Raw genomic sequence first — 21,938 nt, 5'->3', positions numbered from 1 at the left:
CAGCATTAGCTATCGCGACATAAACCCTTGTTTTTGAAATCTCCGGTCACGTTTCCTTTTACGGTCTTATTTTGGACTTTTCTCAGATCATTGGCAGAGGTATTTGGACACCATTGAGGACATATTTATGAATAAAATATTGATTTTAGATAATAAAATACCTAAAAAGATACATATTGTCCCTTTAAACAGAAATAATGTTAAAAATACTTTTGTTTGATATAAATAATAATAATAGCTTATAAAAAACTATAATACTGGTAGAATATTTAACTGCAATATTTAATTAGACATGATTAACTAGCCTAAATAGTCTTCAACAAAAATAAATAATAATAATAATAATAATAATAATAATAATAATAATAATAATAAAATGCTGTATTGGACTCGAATCGTTGAATCTCTTCATTAAGAACGATTCTCTAGAATAAATCAGACTTTCCAAAGCAAATGAGAGAGAACCGTTTAGATGAACCGATTCCATCGAATCGGACAAATCGGACGACTCGGAAGTATAGTTAAGTCATCACTTTCTGTGCTGAATTGCTGAGCACTGTGTGTGATCGTGGTTGATTTGGCGGTGCAGTTTGTAATTTATTTCAGGATGAGATCGCATAGCAAAAGTGCTGCAAGACGATGCCTGGCTGTCTGATATCTTAGGAATGAAGAGCGCGGTAAAAAAAACCCCGCACTTTATTGACCGTCTCTTTCTTGACTTTTCGACGAGAGGAGCCCAATATTATCTGGAGCACGTCTTTTAACTCACATTGCGACGGCTTTTGCACATTGTAGGCCTATGCTACCGTTAAATGCAGGGGGAAAAAACTTGTGAAATATTATCAGCCGTCCACGTTTTACACCAGTACTATTCTGGAGAGATGATCTTGCCGTCTGTCTTTGAGGAGGAATATCGAAAACAAAACTAGGAAGTTCAGAAGAGGCGTGTCCACAAACTACTTTCGATCTGTAGTGTAGAAACGAATGTTACAAATAAATATTCGTAGAAAGCATTTATATCTTCACCGGGAACACTATGTAGACTTCACTGAAGGTAAGAACAAGACTGGACCGTAACTTATTGATATATTTTTTGACAGGAAGTCTCGCAGTGACGAGATGAGTTTTGCTCACTTGCACGATCGATATTGTTATTGTTTTTCTAAACCGCGACTAGACGCGCAGCATAATATGTTTGTTTTTTTATTATTACCGGTATTATTACTATTTTTTTAGTAATAGTAGAGAGCCGGGACGATTGAAACGCGGGACGGATCAGTGCAGGACAGTGTTTTGGTGTGGTAAATTCTTTCGTTCGGTAGGTTTTTTTTTTTTTTTTTTGACTAACAAGTTGTATTATTGTTTCATGATACGGAGTGTACTGCAACACATCCTTAAGTGTGCAATATCAGAGTTTTTCTACATGGAGAGGCTGCAGCAGACCACCATTGCATACATCCCCTGAAAGAGGCGTACGACACTTCCGACGCATAAGTTGTGATTTATAAAAACAAACTTGCAGTAGCCCGGGTAAAATCTTCGCACCTGCACGCAAACTCAGACCCATGCGTATACGAACGTTTTGGAGATGGAGCAGTTTGGCAACATATATGGTGAGTTGGAGTATGTATTTTTGGTCCCTTTTAGACAGATAATCTAAAGAAAATTATACATTATACGCATATTTTATCTAACGGCAGATGAAGTAAAACCGTAAAACTTCATATGAGTCATAAATACAATAACAATAAATTCACAATAACAGTTTAAAAAATAAAATAATGATTTAAACTACGTTTTACTTCTGATATAAAAATTTATTAAATTCTCATTAATGGTGTTAAACATTTAAACTACATGAAATCATTACTGAGAAGTTACAACATTTTTATATTAAATAAATAGAAATATTCGTTGTGGATGCAATGCTTTATAACACTTTTTCTGTGGCATGCTGTATTTTAATGTTTTAACCACAGAGATAATTGCTTATCATGATAATAACAGATTGTCTGAGAAAATAGTTTTGTGGAAATAATGTACAACAAGGTCTATCTGATTCCATTAAAAATATAAATCAATTAAATACTATTTGGCCAGTGGAAAAGATTGAGAAAAACTTTATCTGAAATGTATTTTACACTGTTTAATTTATTTATTCAAAAACAAGGCAAGGATAGGCTACTAAATGATTGTTATTAATGAAATGTGACATCCGTATCTCATACTTTCCTAATGTCTGGTACCGTTAAACATGTTAGCATGTGGATGAATAATCATATGCAAATGATATGCAGATGAGGATATGCATAGTACAACTAGGCGTTGTATGCTCCATATATGGTTATTTTGGGGTGTACTTTAAGATATACTTTCGTTATTAATTTTTCTACATGCCACTTAATTTACTGCATACCAATAGTGTAATCTTTTACCATGGGTCACAAAAGCTCTCTTCAACCATCTCACACCACGTGCATTATGTTTCATTTCCTAGAGGACAACTTAAGACAGCTCTCTACAACACGTCATAGACACTTATGAGACATCATGAACCAAGACTCAGAGCGTAAGTAGTTGCCACAGTAAAAGCAGAGATAGTCATATGAAAAAAAAGTCTGCATTACACTGATTAAAAATGAAGTTTCCCAAATAAGTAATTGCTACACTAGAATATCCCGTTCTTGAATCTTATGAAATCACGTTCTTCCTTGTGAGCAGTTATCATGTTATTATCTCTCTACCAGGTGCTCGGTTTGTGGATGCCCACTGGGCGAAACTTGTCCAGAGAGTACAGATGGTGATGCCGATAGCGGATGAGCTGCGGTCCGGTGGCATGCTGGAATATGAGCCGTACTGTAAGATCAAAGCAGCAAATACTAACCAGGAGAAAATGAGAGAGTTATATGAAGTGTTGCACTCTGGAGGAGACAAGGTTAAATCTGCCTTTTATTCTAGCCTGGAAAAGCATGAGCCATCTCTGCTCACAGACTTAGGTAAGAGCACACTAATTTAGGCTATTATACCACATGTGTCTAGACCTACAGTATATACTGAGATATGTACTGTTAAAATATGAAGAGTTCAGATGCAAAAGCCTCTAAGTGCCATCTGAAATTTTCTTCTAGAATGATAATTTTTATCAACCTTGTATATTTATGTTCAGTAATTTCACTTGAATGGCAATGAAGATTACCTATTAATTGTCATTTAAGTGAAATTACTGAACTTAAATATACGAGCTTGATAAAAATGATCATTCTAGAAGAAAATTTCAGATGGCATTTAGAGGCTTTTGCATCTGAACTCTTCATATGTACTTTTACAGGCATTGCAAAAATTGCAGAAGCTCTTGTAGAAACCTTAAATATTTTGTCTTAATTTTCCATCTTGTTAACTTATTTCTGTCAGGACCACTATCATCAAATACGATTGACAATTAGCATATGTTGTAGACTGGAGGTATGGTTCTGTGCTGGGCAAGAACTCCCAGTGCAGTGATGCAGCCTAGCATGGCAGGGTTCCCGCAGAGTCTTAAAAAAAGTCTAAAATTCGGAACTTTAAATTTAAGGCCTTAAAGCGTCTTAAAAACGGCCAGATTTTCATCTGAGGTCTTAAATTTCATTTAGTCAGGTCTAAAAAAGGTTTTACCCTCGTTCATTTCCAGAAACGCTGGCCGCAGAAAGTTATTACAAAGTAGAAAGTTATTACAAGTAGCAAAAAAGTATCGAATCGTAGCTTACAAAGCGGAGCACTAGAGCAGGGGTCTCCAACATGTCGCTCGTGAGCTACCAGTAGCTCGTGGCCTGATTTGAGGTCGCTCAGCAAGGGGCCGTTCACATATCGCACCTGTTGCGTCCTCAAGTTCGTTATTTCAAATGTAGGCGTGCGGCAAGCGCGCTCATAATAGAAGCGATGCGGCTGTTTTTTCCAGGTGGAGCGAGATGAAAAAATCGCAACTTTTTTCCGCAAGCGCACCGCAGGTCATGTGACAAGAACCAACCAATCAGCTTCACCCTTTCCGTCTTCTCTGTAAATAAATCTTAAAGCAGAGCTACAGCAAGCGTTTATTGGTGGTGGAAATCCATTAGCTACTACAACAACCATAGATATACATAATAAAGGCTAGATGTCTCGTCCGCGCTGCTGGCCAATGGAGGTCGACGTCCGCACCTGGCGGCCATCTTGCCACAGTCAGCTCGCTCACTCGTAACATTGTGTTTTAATGGTGCATGTACTTTTTAAATAACCATAACTTGCTAAATTTTCTACCGATTTTCAAACGGTTTGGTTTGTTATAAACGTCAGAGATGTAGATATGACACTGCATACTTATGAATAATTACAATATGATTTCCTTATGAAAATAACATTGAACAGAACAGATAGGTGCAATGAATATACACACGCACAAGGTACCGTATTTATGTTATTTATGTTAAATCAATATATAGGCTACTAAAACTCAGTGTACAGAATGGCAACATGAGATACAGTATGTATATATATATATTAGTGCTGTCAATCGATTAAAAATTTTAACTAGATTAATCACACATTTTTTCTGTGATTAATCGCAATTAATCGCAATAAAAACAGAAATGTTTTTGTAAGTTTTTAATATATTTTATAATGTAATAATTTCACAGTTAATCAAATTAATGTAGAAACAACATAAAGACAGTATATTTTAAATAATTGTTTTATGGCATCTTTTTATGAATGAAGGCCAGTATTACTGATATTAATACAGCTACTGATTTTTTTTTTTTCACATTTATTAGGCTTCAAAAATAACAGTTTTTAATTTAAGTGAACTTAAAACAATGCTAACATAAACCCATAATAAATGTCATATTTATTTGTGCCCTTCCTGTCTTAACAGTTAGGAAATATACAGAAATTTAATAAAGTTATCAAAGTTATATGCAGTCTGCACTGCATAAACTATAAATTAAATAGTTAATCCTTATTTAAGCTACAAAAGTTATTTAGTCAACAGCAGTGAGTCATTTTCTCTGTTCCCTTTGTTCTTTAACTTTACTTACAGGAAGCTTTATTGGCTGCTGTCCCTTTAAGAGCAGACACACACACACACACACACGCGCGCGAATAATTTAAGACTGCTCTTATGAGGATAATCGACAAAACGGACATTTTGGGATTGTTATTGTTAGTTCAAGCGCGAAAGAGAACTGGATTCTGGCGCCCTGTCTATGTGTGTGTGTGTGTGTGTGTGTGTGTGTGTGTGTGTGTGTATGTGTCACATAAGGACATTCACAGACAGCGCATTCTCTTTTGTCTTGCCGCGCTTGAAATGTTTAAAAGCATTTAAATGAATAAGAGCGTGATCATATAACGTAAAGCTAGCCAACGGATGGCAGAAAAGACGGATGCTGCGTTAATTGCGTTAAATATTTTAACACGTTAAACCAGACAAAAATTAATCGCATGCGTTAACGCGTTAACGTTGACAGCACTAATATATATATATATATATATATATATATATATATATATATATATATATATACTTTTATAATATGAATATTACTATTATAATAAAATTATTTTAATTATTACATGTTTATTTTAACTTCTTCAGGGTTGGGCCATTTCTAGGCTGAAAAGAAAGAGCAATTCTGCCTCTCCCACTGATGTAAAATTGCTGGGTAGCCGCTAAACTGTAACGTTAGCTGCTACTAGGTCTCACTCAAATCTTCTTGTTATTAGCCAGCTAGGCTAATAACTACAACCACATCCACAAAGATTGTAATTTAGACAAAAGATTAGTTGTCATAAAATCGTTATTGGTGTCAGTAAAACCTACACAATTGAACAGCTCGATTGTGGTCTCAGCCTTGATAACTTGCCCAAGTAGCCGTGATACACAACTATGGTGCACGATTAAGTCGTTTTTTCGAAAAGAAAAACTGCAATGTCAACATGTTCAAGCATCCAGAATTATAGCCACATTAATAATGTTTGTAAGAAACCAAACCGTTTGTAAATCCGTCAAGATTTCAGCGAGATAAAGAGTATTTGTGTTTGTGCAGATCACTCACCTTACATCAGGTACCACAGAGAAAGCTTGCCTGTGACAAGATGGCCGCCGGTGATGACGTTAGAGACATCCAGCCTTTATTATGACGGTTTGGTTTCGTGATGTTCAGACATCACGGTTCGGTACGAGTTCGGTACAATGGAGGGAAAAGCAGAACAAAAATGTAGAAGGCTTGTCCATGTCTCAGGCTGTAGGCTACCACCAAAGGAAAATAAATTACTTAAGCCCTGTATTTTTTAAATAAGTTTTATTAATATAGTAAAGGCATAGAACCAGTTTATTTCTAGTGCACTGACAATAGTTTTATATAATTAGTTTATTAATTAAATTAATAAAAAAGACAAAAAGACCTTGATATATGTTTGGTAATTTTACCTGAATGAATTGAAAATTAATTTGCTACATTTCAGATGAATATATTTGTTTTCCTTAAAATTTTAATTAACAGTAACTTAAACACTTTGCATTTTGAATGATGTCCTGTATAAACAAAATGACGGACGGAGTATGTTTTTATGTTTCCACTGTTCGATCGCGCCCGCGCCTCACACACGCACACAAATATAAGTAAACACTTTGCGACTTTTCGATCGTGCCCGTGCCTCTCTCTCTCTCTCTCTCTCTCTCTCTCTCTCTCTCTCTCTCTCTCTCTCTCTCTCTCTCTCTCTCTCTCTCTCTCTCTCTCTCTCTCTCTCACACACACACAACATATTCCAGCATTGCAATCTTAACATCGCACTTTCAGAGCTAAGGCGGGGCTACAGATTAGGTGTCCCTAAAGAACCCGCGTATCTAACAGTAGTTCCGCATTACATTAATTCATTTGCATGCGAGTTTTATTTATTTTTATACCGTGTATTCTCCGTGTAAATTTATGCACCGAACAGTGACGCCCGTACCGTTCAATACGAATACATGTACCGTTCCACCCCTATACATCATGCTTATTTAAATGATGTATACAGTTGTACAAAATAATACATAATGTTCCATTTGAACTAAGATTACAATTTTAACACATAATGAAAATGTGCATGAGTTTCAGATGAATTTACAGGTTTCAATATTCATACTACTGTATGTTTGCATATGACTCAGTAAAGCCCTGACATTCGGTTCTATTTATTTAATGAATCATAATGCGATCGTATTATTCAATGCACTATTATTATGTTTGAGACATAAACCACTGGTCGATGACCATAATGTTTGTATAAACTGTAGGTAACTGGTAAAATGTACATCTAGGTCATAAAAACTGTAATATTTTCTTCTCAGCCATGTCAAAAATTGTCCGTGAGCGAAATCTCCTCCCATCCATTGTCGGATTGGCCTTTCGCAAGGATTCCTGGGTAGTAAAAGTGTGTGGAGCCTGCATCTATGTGGGTTTCGTGGAAGAGGGTACAAAGGGGGCGCTGCTGAGCACACTTCAGATTGTTAAAATCCTGAATGGGACGAATGGAATTTTTATAAAGAATTATTTAAAGGCTGAAATATTTGAGGTTTATCTTTTTATAAAACCTTTTTTGTCAACTTTATTTGTACTTGTACATGTTAGTAGATTACATGTTGCAAGACACTTTTAAAATCTGGCCATTATTTTAATGTTTATGGAAACAAAAAGTGCACATTGATGGTAATTTTATTTGTTATTTGCTGGTTAATACGTTGTGTAGGTCTTAAATTTCAATCTTTATGATCTTAAAATGTCTTAAAAAGGTCTTAAATTTGACCTACTGAAACCTGCAAGAACCCTGCATGGATAAGAGCAGGGAGAGCAGCAATAACCCCCTTTAGGGTAAACAGAACAGAACCAACATGAATGTATTGCAGATGTCATTAATGTCAATATTTTAATGTACAACATAATTCAAGAATTTAGTCTGATTCAAAGGGGAATTAGAAGGCCAAATACAGACTGGCGAGAGGTGGAGCTGGGGATGGAGAAGGGCAATTTGCTCCTGATAAAAGCGATAGCTGTTGATAATACTGAAGGAGCTGATATATGAATACAGTGATAGGCGTCGTATTCCTATAGGTAGACGTGGATCGGCTGAGAGTCTTTGCTTTTTGAACAGGAAGTAGAAAATTGCTCTACAAAATGCAAAAATAACTAATTTCCACTTATGGATAGACTTTATGAGTACTTTTAGTGTTTTCAATGATGTGCAGTCTGTACATATTTTTTCTCTTCTCAAAAAATGTGAATCACCAATACTGTTAGCTTAGGGCAGCTGTGGCACAAACTAGGGGTGGGCGATATCTCGATATTTAAAATATATCGAGATATTTTTTAAACACGATATGGATTTTGACATATCGTATATATCGATATATTGTTTATATTTAATTCTGATTTCGCCACTTTGCTTGTTTGCCTTCTCTGTGCTGTGTGTGCTCGCCCCCGCCTCCTTGCTTTTGTTCCCCCTCCCCTCGAGGCTTTCGGTTCGGTTTTCGGTACGTATTTTCAAACTGAACGGTTCGTTGTCCATTTTTCCTGCAGACCAAAATTTCGTTATTTCAAATGTAGGCGTAAATGTGTGGCAAGCGTGCTCATAATGTAAGAGACGCCAGCGCGACCACAACATTGCCCAACATCAAATGGCAACCGTAATGCAAGCGGAACGAAACTGCTCGTTATTGTGTGGTTGAAGGACCGTTTATCAGTTTGGACTAGTGCAGCGCGAGCCGATCGTGATCATGGGACACTGTTACTACACAGTGCTAATAAGAGATCCAGTAAAGAAAGCATTTTAATTCGCCACAGAAGTAATAACATCACTGCGAGATCTAGTGAGAAACATTTACATTTCCCCGTTATTAGCGGGTCAAACAGCGCTGATGTGGAAACCAGGAAGAAACATTGTGCCATGAATGAACTATCCAGTGTCCACAGATCAGCAACATTCACCATGGATTTACTGTTGTAACACTAACTGCAACCATGGAAGTTTGGCAGGAATAGTAGGCATAATGCCTTCAAGTAACATTACGTTTTATTTTGACATTATGAATACAATTGCTGCCCTCAAATGTTAATCTGAAATAAAATAAACCTTTGTTTATAACTACTACAATATTACATTTCATTTTTTCCAAGTAGCTGTTTTGTTTTGTTTTATATGCTCCTAAGAAGAGTCAGTTATAGCTCTAGAATTGCTCAAAGTAAAAAAAAATCATACTTTATGATGTTAGTTTTAATAAAAAAAAAAAAAATCAATTTCTCTGCCATTTCTTTCTTTTTGCTGTACCGAACCGAACCGTGACACAAGTGTATCGTATCAAACCGAACCGTGAATTTTGTGAACCATTACACCCCTAATGGAGATACTTCAGTTTTAAGGCGTCGGATGAACAGCAGACAGATGTCTACTGCCTAAATGCCGAAAGTTGGTGCCAACCAAAGCTTCTAGCAAAAGAGTTACACAAACTTGTTTTTTGGCTATTTGTTGATGGCTACAACAGAGTTAATGCAAAGATGAGCTTGAGTTGAGTTGAGTTGTTTTATTTTTGAATGAAAAGAAGGCAATACTGTATGTATTATTTCTTCTTTTTATTTTACAGTTAAATTATTATTTTTGTTTACGGGGATTTTTTTTTTTTAAATGTTGCAGAAGCACTTTGTTCCCACATGAACTGCCTACCTCTTTGCACTTCAATAAAAAAAAAAAGACTGTGGTATTTGGCATATTTGTTTTTGGGGGGTTATTTTTCCTGTAAAGATATCGAGATATATATCGTATATCGAGATATAGCAAAATATATCGAGATATATTTTTTGCTCCATATCGCCCAGCCCTAGCACAAACCTTACATTGGCTGGTGATCTAATACATTTCTTCAGCAATAGACAGATAGACAGCGAGATAGATAGATAGATATGAAATGTTTGAAAATATATGTGAAATGCCTTAATCAATATATCAATTAATAAACGACTGAATGTATCAAGTGTGTCTAATGTTCTACAGGCTCCACAGGACATCACACACATTCCTCAAAAACACATTCCTCAGGTGACTGAATTATATAATAATATGTTTTAAATATTGCACTCCATCCACCTTGTAATTTAGTTGGTATTTGTCTGCTCTGGAATTTATTACAGTAATACATTTAAAAAAAAAAAAAAAAAAAAAAAAAAAAAAAAATCTAACTCTTTGAACATTGACCTTTTCTACAGAAATCAGCTCAGTGATTCACAAATATATGAAGCGGATCTGCAGCGAGTATCAGTATGTGACTGAGTATAACTCACTGCCTGGTGAACATGTGCTGCTGTCTGAGCGCTTCACACAACCTCTGATCCTTCAGAAACATAGAGATGAAAAAGAGCGAGAAGAAGAGATCCGCTCCAGTGGAGAGAGCTTCCAGCAGGTCCTCAGCTCCAGGAGCAGTGGAGACTCTGTCCATCTCAGCTCTCTGTTCGACCCAGATGACCACGGGATCAGTCCTAGATCTGTGATACTGCAGGGAAATTCTGGAAACGGGAAATCTTTCACTGTGCAGAAGATCATGATGGACTGGGCATCTGGTGACCTCTACAAAGGGCGGTTTGATATTGTGTTCCACTTAAAGTGTAAAGAAATAAATCGCATTCCTGGCGAGAAGAGTTTGGTGGAGATCTTGAGTTGCAGTTGTAATTTATCATCACATGAGATCTCACAGATTTTACAGCAGTCGGCAGAGAAGGTGCTTGTGGTCATTGATGGATTTGATGAGCTGAAACTCACACAGGACATTATTGACACGTCAGCACACACTGATCTGCTTCAGAAAGCCCCACCTGTGGACACTCTTTGTGCCCTGCTGAGGGGTCGAATCCTGCCAGAGTCTCTCCTGCTGGTCTCCTCCAGATCTACAGCTACGGACACACTCAGTAATCTGCTCAAAGGACCTCAGCGTTTCACTGAGATTGTGGGATTTTCAGAAAAGGGGGTGGAGGAGTACTTCCAGAAGTTTTTTCAAAATGAGGACCATTTCAGGGAGGCTTATACATATGTGAAGGCAAATGAAACCCTCATCACTGCCTGCTCAATCCCTGTCGTCTGCTGGATCATCTGCACAACTATCCAGGAGCGATTCAAATATGGTGCAAATAAGACAAGCGGACTGGAAACCACCACCTCCATCTACGTGGACTTTGTGTGCACTCTTCTGGAGCATCACTGCCAGGGTTTGAGTCAGTCCGTCCCGACCCTGCTGAGGAGTCTGGGTCAGCTGGCAGAGAGAGGGATGCAGGAACAGCAAGTCCTGCTGGATGAGAAAAGTGTGAATGAAACCATTTCAGACCCTGCTGGAAATCCATTCTTGTGCAAGTTCCTGTTTAAGAGAAGAATCCACCAGGAGACAATGTTCAGTTTCATGCATCTCAGCTTTCAGGAGTTCTTCACTGCTCTGTACTATGTCCTTCTGGATGAAGAAGAGTCCCAGAGGAAACTGACAAGGTCACTTTTAATGGATAGTTTCTCAAAACCACGTTTTGCAGCTGTGGTGCAATTTGCATTTGGTTTGTTGAATAAGGATGTGAGACTCACACTTGAAAAACATGGTCTGTTCATTCGTCCAAAAACACAGGCTCATCTGAAAGAATGGATTTTGGAAAAGGTTAAAGGTTGTTCCTTGTATTTTGAAGCAGTAGTTTATGTTCTTCACTGTCTCTATGAACTTCATGAAGAAGACTTTGTGAAAGAAGTAATGGAATCCTGGAAAAGGATTAATTCCGATGGTGAATTGCTCAGAAGAACAGACGTCTGTGCCCTGCTGTACTGCTGTCAGTGCTGTCAGAGCTTTGAGGAAATTTCTGAATTGTATTTGACATCGGAAGATTTGTCTATGATTTTGCCTGAACTTCACAAGTTTAAAAAAGCAAGGTAAATGCATTGGTCTAAAACAGATATTTGGTGGATGTAATTAATATCTAATCTCTAATTTGCTATTGCAAGGTAAACTTAATTAGTCTGTACAGTGATGTTCTGTATTTGATTTTGAAGCTTGGCTATTAGAGGTCCATCAGACTCTGATCTCGGTGAACTGGTCAGCGCTCTCGTGAGAGGACAGACCCTGAGCTCACAGAGGTAATGTTTTAAAATATATTTTATACATTTGATGTGTTTTATGCACACATGCTATCATCCTTTAATGTGCTTTTGTTTAACTTTTAGTTCATGTATATTTTTTCTGTGCTTTGGTTTGCAGTGTTTGTGTCGGCATCTACCGCTCACTTGTTCTGTCAATCAACAAAGAGCCGTCCAGGTGAAGAACAAGTGATTTTTTTTAATTTTTTTTTCATCAAATAGTTTTTTTTTCTCATGATAACCAGAATTAATTTTATGATTAATATGTTTTGTATAACCAATTATTTCATCATCTTGTTCTCCCGTTTATCTGGCATACTTGGTCTCCGCAATCTAATAGATTACAATTATAATTCTAATAGTAATAATGCAACTAAATTGGTCACCCAAAACAGTTAAAAAAATAAGGTACACACTTTCATCTTTTTTGACTATTGCGAATGATGCAAATATTGGCTGGTGCCCAGCAATTAATCATAATTTTTTTTTAAATCACAAAATGATATTCTAAGCAATAAATGATTGACTTATAGAGACAACAACTTGAATCTTTTTTTTAATTCTTTTTTTTTTTTATAGTATCTGCATAGAGATTCTCCTGCATCACCATCCAGGTTTGCGATCATTCAGTCTCACCTTTCCACACTCGGAGATAATCAACATCGACTGGACCAGACTTTTTCAGATAATTCACCAATGGGATTCAGAAGCATTACTGTCATTTCTCTATTCCTTCTCTAACCTGAAAAAGATGAAAATGAGCGTTTACCGTCTAACTGATATGTTGTCTGTCTGGACCCTCCAGATGACCCAGAACTGCCCCAGTCTAACCGAACTCACGTGAGAAACATCTGGTATCACCTCTGTCCTGTTTCTATGTGAATTTGTCTGTTGATAAAAACTGAGTATCTAATATTCGAAGGGAAATTCTGTCATCATTCTGTCAACCCCCTCTTTCAGCTCAAGTCTAGCTCACAATCTTTTTGAAAAAATGCAACTTAAATGGGCGTGGATGGCTGTGAGAAGAAGGGAGGGGAGTGGGTGTGGTATGGCACGGCAGAGGAGGGGGGGATAACTGTCATCGCCAGTGGCCCATCGACTGTCACTAAAAATCAGTGGTAAAACGTGAGGAAATGCTAGATTTTCCTTATAGCTGACAAAGTTAAAGTCTAATGAAATACACTGACACCTTATTTTTGTCCTTTCAAATGTAATTGCCCTGCTACATAAATTAGCCTACTACAGTAATCATAATTGTATTTAAAACATATAAATGTACATGCATATAATTATGTCATTATAAAATAGATATTTGTTTATACTAGTGGTGGGCCGTTATCTCTTACTCTTATCGCGCGATAAAAAAAAATATCGCCGTTAATCTATTCTCCAAGTTGGGTTGGGAGATGGCTCTACTACACAAGCTATGATGACGCAATCTACCCGCGGCCGCGAGGTACACCCGGCTGTACCGCATCATATTCGTCGTCATCTTAAGTAAACACGGCTGAAAGTTAAAGCTGGTGTAAAAGATCGGTGCAACATCCATTATTTTGGACTTGGTTCGGATTTAAGCCGACGTGGACTGTGTGGTGTAACAGTTCGGTAAGTTAACACACGACTAATCCGTTCTACCACCTCAAATTCAAAACGAAACATATCACTGAATACCAGCGCGCGCGTATTATTCCCAATATATCTGAGTGGTGTTGTAGAACATAATCTCTGTCTGCGCCCGATTTAAAGAATCGTTGTTGTGTTTCTTTTTAACTGAAAAGACATCAGTTAGAATATTCTAATTCTAAATTTGGGGTTTCATAAGCTCAAAGCTATAATAAACATTAGACCTACTTAAGTCTCTGCAGCTAGTGTACTTAAATTTAATTTATCTGCAAAATTATGTTGTATACTTACAGTTTTGCACAATATATGTTCTCAAAACTACATGCACCCTTTAAAAAAAAAAAAAAAAACATTTAGCAGTTGTTTAGCAGGGTCTGTGTAACCTGTTCTGAAATGGTTTTATTATAATATCGTTATCGCAAGAGGCTGCAATGTATATCACAATATGGATTTTAGGCCATATCGCCCATCCCTAATTGATAGCCTATAGTAGTTGACAACAACATAGGCCTACCTAATGTTGCCTACGGATGGTAACAGTACAGTAGTAACTTTTTACAGTCAATGAGTAGAACAGCTTTGTGATGCATTGTGGAAACAGGAGATGAGCCCCTGGTCTAATGCGCCACCTGGCTTGAGAAACCCGTTCTCAAAGACTTACTTTTATAGTCATTATTTGGGTAGCACACATATTCTGAATGCCTTCGGCAGAATTCAAATGAGCCATTTTAATCTAGATTAATCTAGATTAATTTCAAAATTAATCCAGATTAATTTAGATTAAAAAAATTTATCTATGCCCACCTCTATTATATACACACATATATAGATGCATATATTTGAAAATAATACATTTTCCGCTTAAAAAAAAAGGTTCCATACATAGCCTAGATCTACGCGCCCCCTGAACCCACATAATAAAGATGGACAGTGACATAGAAATTTGCACAAATTAAGCATACGTTCCATACAATTGAGGTATTATCGAAATATCTAAATTTTAATAACGAGTGATTATTTAACAAAAGGCAAGTAAAACGGTCAGGGTCATATTTTAGACACACACACACACATCTGAAGTGATAGAAAAGTCCTCGGGATCGCATCACTAGACGCAGCCTGCATTGGTGTACAAGGCCGAAGTCCACCATTCTCCAGTTGAATGCTAGCTACACACACATAGTTTAGATGTGTCCGTGGTTGATGGCCAACCAACCGCCCGCAGTCAGAGTCTAGCCCTGGCAGCATCGCGGGGAAAGATGCACTGGAACTTTTGCACCACGAAAACAAATGCACGTCCCATCATTGCCTCTCTCATCTACTACATGGTATCACAGTTTGACATGTCTGTCATTGGAAAGATCCACGTGGTGTCATGAATAATTAACCCTCTGGGGTCTGAGCTGTTTTCTGGGCCCTGGAGGTGTTCTGACATGCTCTGACATTTGTGCTTATTTCTGTTACTTGTGACATTTTCATGGCTAAAGTCTGATTACACTGTATTTAGCACAAACTCTGCTACAATAATATATCAGCAGCATGTATGTAAAAGTTTGTAGTTTTGAGATAATGACATTTATGCGTGGTTTGTGAAAATACAAAAAAAAAATTGTCACTGAAATAAGGCCATGAAACCCATACTGATTATTTCTTCACAAGACTTTTGAAAATTGTATCACGCAGCCTAGAATATTTGCTCCAAAACTATGTGAAAATCATCCGGACTGCTCATTCAGAGAAGACAATATATTGATTTAAAATTTGTAAGATGTGTTTTGTGTGAGAACGCTTTATGCGGGAGGTGTGATCACATCATTAATATGTATGGTTTTCACACCTGAGAAAGACAAAGACCCTCCCCTAATGGCTCTATTATGAGCTATCAGGCCCTGTCATTCTGAGCAACCTTGCACAAAGAATGAGGAGATTTAAAAAAGAATGGCTTTTTGATTGTTTGGATTTATTTACAACATAACATAATCCAAAGATACACAACAAATGACAAAAAGCACACTATTGAAAACAATGATCCAAAGACAGACCTTTGTGCCATTCCTAAAAACGTTGTACATACCTTTCATTTCCAAGGTGTTTGATTTTCACTTTACCATCTTCATATACAGAGACTCATGTGAATGTTGAAGTCAGCAGGACACAGTGGCATCTGGGCCCCAAAATATAAAACATCTGGGCCACAATATATAATATAATGAACACCAGAGGGTTGTTCCATAAAACAAGATTAGAATACAAGCCAGGCTTATTTTGGTTAGTCAGACTTATTGTCGGTGGATTCTGTTTCATAAAGCAAACTTAAAATAGTTCAAACTCAGTTACCCTGGCAACTTATGCTAGGAAACTAGCCTGGTCCAGGGCAGGCTAACTGTCAGGCTAAGCCTCAGCTTTTACACAGATCCTCTAACACTGACCGACAAGAACACAATGATATTACCACTGACACTCTCTCATACCATTATTGGACTTTATTAACCACTATTAGTCCAAAAATAAATACACAGTATACAGAAAATCAACTTAAATAAGGCTACAATGATAAATTAGACAATATATATATATATATGTGTGTGTATGTACTGTATTTATGGATATAGATATATAGATAGATAAATACTATATATATATATATATATATATATATATATATATATATATATATATATATATATATATATATATATACTACAGGTTTTCTTTTTTTACTGGCTGAATGTTTTGTGCCCAAGATTTAATTAGATTGTTTTAAAGATTTATGAATACATTTCTCTCTGGTTTTGTTTGGCAGCTGTAGTACATGTTTATGATTATTAGAAGAACATTAGAACACAATCTAAAAAAAAGCTTTTTAAAGCAGAAGTTAAAATCACAAAATTAAAAATAAATAATTACAAAAGCACAATATAAATTTTAACTGGTAAGATGACTCTGAGCTTAGTAATTGATAGTATATTAACCTACATTTGATTTACCCCATTACAAGTCCCTTTACAGTTATTGCTATCATAAAAATACACTTGTAGGTTTAAAATTCTAAATAAGGGACATCTAATGTCCAACTAACAAATATTTTAGCATATATATATATATATATATATATATATATATATATATATATATGTGTGTGTGTGTGTGTGTGTGTGTGTGTGTGTGTGTGTATATAAAATGTACTTTATTATGTCTTTCAATTCAAACACATTTAACACAATTATACAAATGGACAGTTCCTTTAAAGACATAAAGACATGTTTTCCCCCAATAAATATTCCTTATTTTTCCTTCTACTTATTTTCTTTTGTGATAATACCCACCAACACATACATATGATTTAAGGGGGAAAAGACAAAAAACAATAAATAAATATTAATAAAAATGTAACATTCACATATTTATATCAGACTCTTATAATGACACATAATTCCTAATAGTTATTCAAGTAATATTATTTAAATATAAAATATTCAATATTAAATAAGTAAATAAATAAAATAACAAATAACTAGAAATAAAAGGGAGGGTTATATAAAAATGTAGTTAATGTAGGCTAATATATATTCCTTTATTTTATGGAATATTCTTTGATTTTAGAGTTGCACATACCCTTTCAAAATGTATACATTTGCTCAAGCCCATGGTGCAGGTTTTTTTTATTTTTTTTTATTAATATAACCTTATATGAAAATACCATATGAAAAGTAAATGCAGGATTAAAAATTGTTTTGCAAGACATAAGGGCGCAAATTCAATAGAAAACGTGACCGTTTCCTTGACCGTGCTGAAAAAGCGTTTTTTTTCACCATCGCGTCATATGACGTCACATGAGGTAGTCGTTTGGCTCTGCGTTCGCGCTCAGTGCAGAGATAGGTTGGTGTTCAGTTGGAGCGGTCATGATTCACTGTGTTTTCGGTGCTTATTGTATTTCAATTAATCATCGTCGTGGTAAATGATTGTGAATTATGGCCTGTCAGGACATCGAGTCCACAGGTTTCCGAATAAGAAAAAAGACGGTGCGATCTTCCGTGCCAGTGTGCGTTTTGTGCCGGGTAAGAGACGGGACTTCACTTCTGCTTCTGTTTTGAAAAACGCGGTAGTGTGTAGCGTTCACTATAGATCGAATGATTATAATCCCGGCGATATGTGCACACTGTCCCGGCTCATTCATCGGGTCGCCCGGTGACGGTCCGTCGTCAGCATGTGGTTCCGGCAGGAAACATGACGGTCACGGATCCGTCAGATCACTTATTGTACATCTGTTTTACAAAATGTGCCTTGTCTTAATTTAATTCATTAACATATCCTACATAAACTTGTAATGTAATGCATTTATGTGGTTGTTATTAGTCTGCAGCCGACACTTTTTATTATTATAAATATTATTTAATTTTTATAAATATTATGTTCTATAATTCATTTTCAATCTGTACAAACCGACTTTAATGTTTGTGTTGGCTGTTTCTAGATATAGGGTAAGTGTACCCATTAAGCCCATGTACCCTTTAAGCCCACTTTCAACTCTGAAGTCAAATTAAAAAAAGAGAAAATAATATTTTATGCTGCTTATTATTTTAATCAATCCAGTGATTTGTTACTTCCCTGGCATTTTTAATTGCATACCAATTACATTTGGCAATGTTGAGTTAGCCCCACCAATGTGCATGCTGTCTCAGGGGACCTCACACAAAGTCTCCCCAAAACTTTGGTGTTTCGGGACCCTTAAGAAATCAACACATTTCTGCAATTTTCAGCCATTTCTTTGGTAACTGCATTGATATTATGTCAAATAAGAGATAAATGTTTTGTTTTTTGTGTATGAACAAATAGTATTTTATCATTTTATATCATTTTCCTTTAAATGGAAAGATGAGTTTTATTAGCTTGTGTTCAAAGCTAATCTCTAGGTCAAACCATTAGCCTTACAGAAAGATAGACTGCCAAAGAATTAAGCATGTGAACTGCAAACAATAAATGTTTTGTGATTCATTTTACATTAATTTACAAATAAATACACCCTAAATTGTTTTATAGAGAAGATTATTTTTATAAATTAACTTTTTTTAAAGATGGGCTTAAATGGTACAGTGCCACCAAACGCATGCAAACTATAGCCATCACAAGCTAACCTTGAATGAAAAAAACTAAACATTTTGCAATGTGAAGTTTATGCAACAATAACATAAACTAATAAGTAAGAATTTCTTACCTTACATCTTTCTTGTCTTCAAATCGCGTTCTTCTTCTTCTGAGGTAAATCCAATGTAAGCTCACGGCGCGTCTTTCAAACTTGACGAAAAGCAGAGACTTGTGAAGTTTTTTGGTGCTTTGTTTTTGAGGTAATGAGCGCGTTCGCGTTCCATGTGGAGATTTGCATGTGAATCTCTTTTGCGCGCATGAGCGTGGTCGAATTAAAAATAATGAGCAAGCGTTTAAGAAACTGGACATGTTGTTGGTTTTATACAAATTACTTAAACAGAGAATATTTGTTTTCAGTTTGAATCTGATCATTTAAAAGTACACACTTAAATGTTTATAAAGGTATATGGCTCATAAATGTGTGACAAGTATTCGCTGAGTTTTGTTTCAGTTTATAGACGTGCTCAAGAAAAAAAAGTTCAGCAGAATGCACACCCTGGACGGAGTAATTTAAGTTTATTGTGCTACAATGTGAAGAAAATCCAGCAAAACGCGCGGGCGCGTTTGCCGACCCCAGAGGGTTAAGATAAGTGTCTTCTCATTGGATAAGAAAACTCAGTCTCATGAATAATTATGAGACACCGATGAGTCATCAACGTACTATAGTGCTCTGCCACATCACAGCCTGTGATGGGGACACGATGAAGATTTTAAACCCAGAAGACGAAAATAGCGGAAAAAAATAAAATTTAACCATTTCCCCCTTACTATTAAATCTAACAGATGCTAACATTGTCTTTAATGGTGTTCAACACACATACCTCTGTTAAAATCTCAGAAAATTTGGTTTAGGGTTTCATGACCCTTTAAAGAATGCTTGTGTAACACAGTTTCAGATCCCATGGACTTCCATTGTTTGGACAAGAAATGCAATGAACCAAAACTGTTTTATTACCAGCATTATTCAAAATATCTTCTTCTGTGTTCTGCAGAAGAAAGAAAGACACACAGGTTATAAATGACATGGCAGAGTTTAATCTCTCTTTGTTAACACCTTTTTAAAACATTAAAAGGCTTGAATTAATGACACTGATCACACAGTCACTCACCTTTGTGGAATTGAAAACCTTAGAAACACAAAATAGTTTAGTAAACAAAAGACCTTTTTTTTTTTTTTTTTTATCTTGGCAGTTTAGCAATTTTGCAATGCTCTTGCTATATCAGATAACCTTACAAAGCAAATGAAACGGCCCATCTGTAGTTCATGGCCTTCATCCATTTAAACTGTCATGGAATTGTTTAAATGAATCTGCAAGAAGCAAATGTGAAGAATGGCATTATCAATCTTAATAATTTTATCTGTATAATGTGTTTCCACATCTAGGGTAAATGCTGACTTCTTAGAGGAGGATGGAATCAAGATCTTGCAGAGGTCAAACACAAGACAAAGTTGTATGATGACATTTTTCGGGTTTGTAAACGTTTGAGAATTGTTATTCATAAAATAACTTTTCTTTACATCCACCCTAGATCTCGTAGTTCATTAACAATCAATTCAATAACAATTAAAATTTTGGTCTGTTTCTCACACAAATTATTGTTATAACAATGATTACACAAATATCAAGTTTGTTAAAGACTCTGTTCTGATGCTTTGCTTTGTGCTTTCTGATTATGAAGGTTCAGTTGCAAAAAACAGTCTCAAAAATGCACAAATTATGATGATGACGTTTGATCTCGCATGAGAATTCACCTGTCGAATTGCAACCAGAAGGTGAAGATTCTTCTGAATGACCAGGGCTTTTCTATGGAGACTTTGTGAAAGTAAGTTAAGACTTAGATTAACACTTAGAAAGCACCAATAAAAAAAATAGATCTGTAATATAACACGAGCCAGTTAACACAAACGTTTTCTTATGACTTATACAATTCCATTTGAACATTTCATACTAAATGTTTTTAGTACAAAAGCAAATGATCATAGTGTGAGTTGTGGATCCTATCCTACTGGTCAGCTTTTTCATATTTCTCTGTCATGTTTATCTCGTCTCTCCATTTCTAAGGCCCTCCTTTTCGGAATTAATGAGGAGAAAACTGCAAAAGCAACATCTTTACCTGGAGCTGTGGAAGTGAATAAAGACACCAAACAACTCTAAACTCATTTACATGCATTGTAATCATAAAAGCTGTGTGTCCATTTGTTTATATAGTGTTTTTCTAAGCAGCTTTACAGAATTTTATGATGTTGATGTTTTGTCCAAATTTAATACTTTAGGGCAGAATGATTTTTTAGATTGTATGGTTTATGTGTGAAGACAATATAAAATATCAAGCATTTGAGATTTGCTTCATTTAGATCATGCGACTGTGATTGTATTAAGTGAAATTGTATATAGTTGTAGGGGTTGTTAGTTTACACTGCAATTATAAATCTGTAAGGTTTTGTACCATTTATAACATTTTGGTGTACTAACAAGCCTAACGTGCCAAAGATGACTATGGCAAGGTATGAAAAACTTAATCCTTTAAGTTTTTGATTGCTGGAATGTTAAACATCTCATTGATGTGTTTGGTGTAAACTTATCTCTTGTATAAATGTAATGGTTTTATCGAGTTTGTTGGTGGATGTGATTAACATGTTTGAAAAGATCACGCTGTGTATTCACACACTGAAGATGCCTGAGAGCCGAAACATCTGTATTATTGTGAGTAAAATAAAATATGATATTTTTTTATTTTTTTTATTCTGAATGATAATCACAGTTGAATTTTGGAAAGATATAAAACCTCACATTTACTAACAGGTGTGAGCAGTGGTTAAAGTGGAATTTGGCAGGTGGGGGAACCCTCAAATTTTGTGTATGTGCAACAGGGAAAAATGACTCACCATTGGACAACATATTGAGTATAGTGGTATAGCAATACTTTTTGGGACAAGGGTGTCACCATGGTGTAGCCATGCACACCAGCCACATTACCACATAATGTCCAACAAGAAATATTTAGCATTTATTTTATGTACTTTATTA

General features: G+C 35.9%; 1 protein-coding gene across 6 annotated transcripts; it reads left to right on the top strand.

Annotated features, from left to right (window-relative positions):
- The first annotated feature begins 517 nt into the window (after positions 1–517).
- Positions 518–21,644, top strand: LOC308692904 (NACHT, LRR and PYD domains-containing protein 1 homolog). Of its 6 annotated transcripts, none has more exons than XM_081369409.1 (11): positions 518–1,613; positions 2,498–2,569; positions 2,748–2,996; positions 10,036–10,080; positions 10,248–11,937; positions 12,058–12,141; positions 12,263–12,319; positions 12,721–12,981; positions 20,294–20,380; positions 20,590–20,733; positions 20,973–21,644. In XM_081369409.1, the coding sequence occupies exons 2-10, from the start codon at positions 2,551–2,553 to the stop codon at positions 20,642–20,644; spliced, it is 2,547 nt and encodes an 848-aa protein (XP_081225535.1). In that variant the 5' UTR covers positions 518–1,613; positions 2,498–2,550; the 3' UTR covers positions 20,645–20,733; positions 20,973–21,644. The 6 variants fall into 6 exon arrangements, with proteins under 6 accessions (XP_081225535.1, XP_081225536.1, XP_081225537.1 ...); XM_081369413.1 differs by having other exon boundaries at positions 972–1,054; positions 12,721–12,995; positions 20,973–21,643; XM_081369414.1 differs by having other exon boundaries at positions 1,479–1,613; positions 12,721–12,755.
- Positions 21,645–21,938: the final 294 nt, after the last annotated feature.

The sequence above is a fragment of the Scardinius erythrophthalmus genome (assembly GCF_964197995.2).
Source record: "Scardinius erythrophthalmus genome assembly, chromosome: 6".
NCBI lineage: Eukaryota > Metazoa > Chordata > Actinopteri > Cypriniformes > Leuciscidae > Scardinius > Scardinius erythrophthalmus.
The sequence above is the reverse complement of the archived record's forward strand: the minus strand, read 5'-3'. Positions and strand labels throughout refer to the sequence as shown.